Source organism: Haemaphysalis longicornis, unplaced genomic scaffold (assembly GCF_048455015.1).
Source record: "Haemaphysalis longicornis isolate Haplotype H1 unplaced genomic scaffold, Haemaphysalis longicornis Haplotype H1 scaffold_1, whole genome shotgun sequence".
Lineage (NCBI taxonomy): Eukaryota > Metazoa > Arthropoda > Arachnida > Ixodida > Ixodidae > Haemaphysalis > Haemaphysalis longicornis.
Genome location: NW_027526203.1, coordinates 48,409,878 through 48,416,593, shown reverse-complemented (window position 1 = coordinate 48,416,593; position 6,716 = coordinate 48,409,878). Strand labels below are relative to the sequence as shown.

The window sequence follows — 6,716 nt, the reverse complement described above, 5'->3', positions numbered from 1 at the left end:
GCAGTCCAGTAGGGGCAGCAGACGACATTCCCCACAGCTCCCGCACAAGCGGGAAGGGGTCGTGGTTGTATTTACATCGTTTGATTTTTTGTGTGTGCTCGTTGTGCGCGGAACAATGCCCACAACTTGTGCTGCGTTCCGCTGTAACTCGGAGGGCCGAAAAGGGAACGGTGTCGGCTTCTACTGCTTCCCGTCGGCCGCACGCGATCGGCTACGGCGGCTGGCATGGATAAAGGCCGTGCGCCGCAAAAGTAAAGATGGCCGTCCATGGGAGCCGGGTCGTGGGTCCCGGTTATGCGGGAAACACTTCGTCTCTGGTAAGTACCTTACTACAAAAAAACCTAATGGCATTTATTCCCGTACTTAAATTTTATTCTTTTTCCGGACAGGCTCTCCGTCGCTTTCACCGCGACACCCGGACTATGTACCGTCGGTGTTTGCGCACACGTCAGGAAACGAGTACCGCCGGAGCAGTGCGCTTGAGCGCTTTCTACGCCAACAACAGCGGTCGGCGAAAAAGAAGCGATCTGAGCACGGTAGGTTAAACACAAGATCGTGATACATTTCATGGATGCGCGCAGAAAATAGCATACGGTAGCTGCGAGCGCAACAGGTGCGCGAAGGAAGAAGAGCCGTGTCGTTTTTTGTGCCTCAGATGACCTCCTTGTGCAGAGATCCCTCGGATATAGAAGCTTGTACTGAGCATTTTTTTTTTCATGAAATGGTCTGGCTATCTATAGCGGAAAGCACCACTTTAGAACGCCGATAGGGTTAGCGGGCGCGCTAACCGTAGCCGAACTAGGCGCTATCCGTTTGCGATTGCGGCCCGAAAAACGTTAACGCCACAGCTAAAACGCTATACTAAAACTATCTAATGCTTGTAGCTCACTAGCGCGCTGCCCAAACAGGTACGCTGTTACATAACGCTGCGTGCGTGCGTGCGTGTCATGTAGCGGCACTAGACTGCTATGCGCGCAGCATCGATGGAAGTTAACCTGCTATGCACACAAACTCGTGCATTCTTATGATCTCTTACAAAACGGAAGTGTGGCGTCGCCTTTGTAGTCTTGAGGTGAAGTCTCTGACTTGGGCACAGAAGCTCTGGGTTCGAATCCTAGTTCCTCTGACGTGCAGTTATTTTTTTTTAAAATAATGGTTATCTTGTTAAGGTTTATTTTTTACAATGGCCACCTTTTCTGAGGCAATTAATCACTTTATATTTCTCAGGGTTATTTTTCAACTAGAATGGACTGCTACACTTCACGGCGTTTGCGGCACAGGTCACCCAAAGCACTTCTCTGCACTTCTGGAGCTCCCTTCTTTAAGCAATTTACTGCCCTTATATGCAGTATTTTTGAGAGACTGTGGTAAGGTTGTACCTTTTAGGGTGATGTCAACGCAGTGTGCGTACTGTTTGTATTCCGGAAAATAACAAGTGTCATGTGTTAGGATTGGATAATGCCAAGTGTACAACTTCAGTTTATTTGTTTACATTATCCACTGTCTTTAGCTTTATTGAGTTTTTTTTTTCAGGTAACCCAAGAGCAGCTGGCTGTTCTTTTAACGACGAAAACCTCCAAAGTGTCCAAGGTAGATAGTGTGATTATTCTAGCTTAGAGCTAGCTTAAGTTCACTTCAAAACTATCCACTCACTGTCATTCCCCCCCCCCTCCTCCATACTTCAGCCAACAGCACTGTGGCTGCAGGTGTTGAAGGTGCAAGGCCTCAAAGCACAGCAGGTACATATCGTTGCAAGTGCTTTTGTGTTTTCCCATTTATGTTGCACGCTCTATTTTTAACATGTGCATTTGCAGGCAACCCACCTTGTGAAGATGCCTTAGTTGACAGTGGCAGTCCATTAAGTGAGTGAGGCTACAAGATTTTAAACTGTTGTTGGTTTACTATGGCTGGGTTCTTACAGTTTTTTTTGGTATTGCAGCTGACTACACTGCAGCTCCAACGTTCGGTGGTGCAGCAGACTTCCCCACTGAAATAGGTTGGTGTTTACTTCAACCTCACATTTAATTTCTAGTTGTGTTGCGCATCTATGCAAACTTTCACATCTTATCCTTTAGGCCCCGATGAGCATACGGCTGCCACAGCACTACTGATGCCTAACATGCCACCTCCAGACGCATCAAAGGAATGCAGTGCTGCGTGCACAGAACTTGTAGCAAAGCTCTTGAAAGAGATCATGTTGTTAAAAAAGAAGGTGGTGAAACTGGAGGCCGAGTGCAGGAAGCTTAAGTCCCAACTCTTGGCTGTCGACAGCTTAGACAACAGTGTTTTCAAATTCTACACTGGCTTGGCCAACAAAGGGCAGTTTGATGCACTGTATGGTCTTGTTAAAGATAACGCTGAACGCATGATGTACCCCTGGAACGACCAGCCTGCAAAAGAAACTGGCAGGGATCGAGAGCTGTCCAAGCGAGAGGAACTGTTTCTTGTGCTTTTCCGCTTAAGGACAGGCTCTTCGACGAAGGAAACAGCAAGAAACTTTGGGGTGTCTGAGGCCACAGTCAGCCGCACATTTTGTGCGTGGATTAACCTCCTAGACAAACAGCTCTCGGCCATGACCACTGTTCCGACACTGGAGCAGGTGAAGGAAAACCTTCCAGAATCATTCAAATTCTTTCCTAACACCAGAATAGTTCTTGATTGCACAGAGGTAAGGATTCAGAAGTCCACAAAGTTGACAGCACAACGGCAAACGTATTCACCGTACAAACATTACAATACGTTTAAAGCTTTGGTTGGCGTGACACCCGATGGCTACGTGTCGTTTGTGCCAGATCTCTGGGGAGGCCACACCAGTGACACCGAGGTGGTTCAAAAAAGTGGAATCCTAGAGATCCTTCAGCCAGGAGATGGCGTAATGGTTGATAAAGGTTTTCGCTTGGAGAATCTTGTGCCCCCTGGAGTGACTGTCCACATTCCACCCTTCAAAAAAGCGCCCCAATTCTCGCGAGAACAGGCGGGAGCAACGCGAAAGCTTGCTAGTGCAAGGATTCATGTTGAAAGGGTGATCAGGCGCATTAAGGAGTACCATTTTTTTGACAAGGTGATACCCATTAACATGCTGGACATTTCCAGCAGCATATTTCGTACGTGTGCATTCCTTTGCAACTTTCAGCCACCGATAATGGAAGTGAGGGAAGATGAAGCATTGCAGAGAATGTGTACAAAGGGAGTGCGTAATTGATTGATTGTACGGTGTAACATGCCGACGCAACGCAGGCGATGAGGCGCGACGTAGTGGCGGGTTCCGGATTAATTTTGACCACCTGGGAAGATCTTTAACGTGCGCCGAAACGCCCGAAAACACACGGGCGTTTTTGCTTTTTGCCTCCATCAGAAAAGCGGCTGCCGCAGCCGGGAATCAAACCCACGTCCTCGTGCTCAGCCGCACAACGCCTTAGCCACTGAGCCACCGCGGTGGGTAAAAAAAAATGTGTATGGAGTGTGTAATGTGCCTACTTTACGTAAAGTTCCAAGCGAAAGTTCCGAGGGGTGCAATATTCAATTTACTAAAAGACCCCAAAGATCAAACCACTCATTTATCCTTCCTGCACTTGAGCCGACAGTTCGCCCACCTAGTATGTTTTCTTGATATCACCGCAGTTTTGGTTGGAGGTGCAGCCACTGTTTGTAGTTTTACGCACCTGACCCAAAAGATTGCCTATCCCGTATTTTTCACTTGATATCTCTGAAATTTGGTTGGCCGTTCTTTCGCATCTTTACGATATGTGAGCAGTTGCACACTTTGCTCTAAGTATGTGTTCTAAGTGTGTAGTAAAGTTACTTTTTCCTGTTATAGTTGTTTTGTACATTTGTAGTTTGTACGTTGCCTTAGGGTGTCTCCCCTCCTCCGCATCCCCTTTTTATGTTGCTGTGCATACGCATCTTGTGTGCGGGAGTTTCATTTACTATTCTTGTACATAGCTTGTTATGCATGAAACAGCTAGGAGGTGTTTTCGCCTTACTTGGCGGAACAGCAATCCATTGTGGAGGGTGTGTCCTTTCAAAATGCATTTTGTTAGATTTGTTTACTGACTTCATTGTCTAAGGTGTTCCTAGTTATGCTTTGGTGTCTATCCCGCTCACTCACATTTTTTTAACTGTTCCCTATCTTGGGTTATTATTTTTGTTTGTTTAGTTTGGTTCACTGACTGTCTTAGCTGTTCTCAGTTATGTGTCCAAGCAGAGCTTGTACTGTCTTGTGTTTCCCCCTTTCTGTTTGAATTTGTTGGTGTGTACATGCACTTTTTGTCGTCATGTGCGGCTCGTGCATGGGAGTAAACCAATAGTGGAAGTAAGAAAAGATGAAGCATTGTTGAGGATGTGTTCAAAATTTATTGTGCAACCTTTTTTTTTCGCACAGTCAGTTTCTTTTGAAATAAATGCTAGTCCAGGAGAAATTGCATCAGTCTACTCTGTTCAGCTTTTTCCTTTGCAGCAAGGTACAGTGATGATGCTCAAAGGCAGCCAACTTCACACAAAGACACAACTAAAAAGAACTGGAGGACTCTGAAGCTTAACCTGCAAGAGTCGTTCACACAAGGGTTCTTCCCTCACAGTCAGTGCCACCTGGTTTCCTTCGCCATGTCCCTTAAAGGAGCCACGAAGACAAAATACAAGTTTGTTTTATTCGAAATATTTCGTGTTTTACAGCATCCCCAGTGCTTGCGCAGCAGCGAATGATGCTGTATTCACTAGAAATTATTCAATTTAGGTTAAAATATTGATTCTCCCACGAAATCGTGTGTTTTGGTGACACAAACAAACTTCCACTGTGTCATTCGGCTCTGCAGCATTGCTGCCGTCAAACCTCCCAGATGGTGCTAGCCAACGCCGCCTGTATTAACATTGCCTGACGTGTCGCGCGCTTTTCAATGGGAAGGGTAGGGACGCTTAGTTCAGGCACTGATCCTCTATGTGGCGCGTGCCGGCGGACATCTCGCCTTACGTAAATGCTCGCGAGTCGCGAACGCTGCACCCACTTCTACGACGTGTGTCTGTCAGCTTGCCTGTTGGGCTTCAAGGGCCGTTTCGCTTACATCTTAGCCGTGACGAGGCGCTAGTTCTGTGGCGCACTGGGGATCTCGTTCAACGTGTCGCTCGCTTCATACTTGCTGCATTTTTCCAAAGATAAAGACGGAGGCGGACTGAAATAGTCTAAGAACACACTGATTGTCGGGTAGACATATTGCTAACAGAAAAACGATATTTTCGGATGGGGCAGCCATTATTTTACTGATATTTTTCTTTCTGGAGTATTTAGAGAAGAAAAACTTGCGTGCACGTTTTTTGTTCAGGCGCTCACTTCTACGATTACTTTCCAATAATGCCACGTGCTTGTAAACTTAAGAAAATTATAGGAAACAAAAGGATAAGCAGCTGCGATCCCACCACGCTGTCCGGGCGCTTCTACAGTACAGTCCTCAATTTTAGAAGTGCGTACCGATGCGGAGTGCGAACAGGGGGGTCAAAACAATACCTAAGTGCGGAGGGGATAGAGGGGGGATGTCCCACTCAGAAAATTTCAGGGCCTGTGATCAGAGTAGATAAGCGCGCAAAGCCGGCATCAGCCTGCGGCAGCGCAAGGGATTTTGCTTCGTGACAAAGGAAGTTTTATCAGTGACACACCAAGCCAGACAGGCATGGTGAAAAACAAGAAGGCGTAGGAGCGCCGCCTCGGGAACACTAAACAAACTTTCCACTATTTTGCATAGTTTCCGAGAAGCGGCGCTGGCTGGCGGACACGAAAGCACGCTGGAAGGCTACGGAGCGGGGAAGGGTAGGAGAGAGCAAGAGGAGAGTGGCTGTTTGGCCATTTTTCGCTCACGCGTTAGGCACTGTTTATACAGGCAACGTTGTGCTAGCATATGCAGCCTTGTGCCGTTGCTTTGCTTTTGACAGTATTTACACCTGGCTTGTACAGTCGGCCCACGAACATGACTGGGCCGACTGTAGTGCGGCTTCTAGTTCTGTTTCGTTGTATTACTTGGACGCTAACACACTAATAACTGTTCTTCGTGCTGGCCTCTATTATGTCACTAGCATGCAATTTGAGGTTTCCAATATTTCATTCACTTTCCAGTTTAAACCACATCTTTTGTGGCTGGAATGGCGCTAAGTGAGCTGCTGCCTCTTATTCAAGTCAAACAAAAGTTGTGTTTTTGTCTCGGTGGCCCCTTTAATATGATACGGCTGAATACCGCACATGACGCAATGCACTGCTTTAGCCGAACAAGAGATGGGATGACTGCAGAGAATAAAACGACCGTATGCAACAATCACAAAAGACAGAGCAAGAATACTTCAAGCAAAAATATACCAAACACACTGTAAATAACAACCAACACACTTCCACACAACAGCACTACAGTGAAACCTCGATATATCGAACAGCGCGGTGCCCGCGAAATAGTTCGATATAACCAGAATTCGATATATAAAATCACGTAAAAAACGCGTCATAAACTGGTACAAATCAATAAATCAACGAATCGTGCAGTAAATACTTACTCGGTCCTTCAAAGTTTTACTCTTTTGGCTTAAAGTACTGCAGCAGGGTAGCCTGGCGTGTTATGCACGACTTCCTCAACGAGTCCAAACGTTCCACAAGCGACAGGCCGGTGCCTTCTATACGCCTCGAGCGCGGCCTGTAGGGGCGCCACTGAAATCCCCCTAGCGGCCCGTTTCGAAAGCAGGCG

At 46.8% G+C, this 6,716-nt stretch overlaps 1 protein-coding gene across 1 annotated transcript; it reads left to right on the top strand.

Annotated features, from left to right (window-relative positions):
- Positions 1-2,162: 2,162 nt before the first annotated feature.
- Positions 2,163-3,202, top strand: LOC144168520 (uncharacterized). Its single transcript, XM_077697515.1, has one exon. It carries the CDS (start codon positions 2,195-2,197, stop codon positions 3,200-3,202), a length of 1,008 nt encoding a protein of 335 aa, XP_077553641.1. The 5' UTR covers positions 2,163-2,194.
- Positions 3,203-6,716: the final 3,514 nt, after the last annotated feature.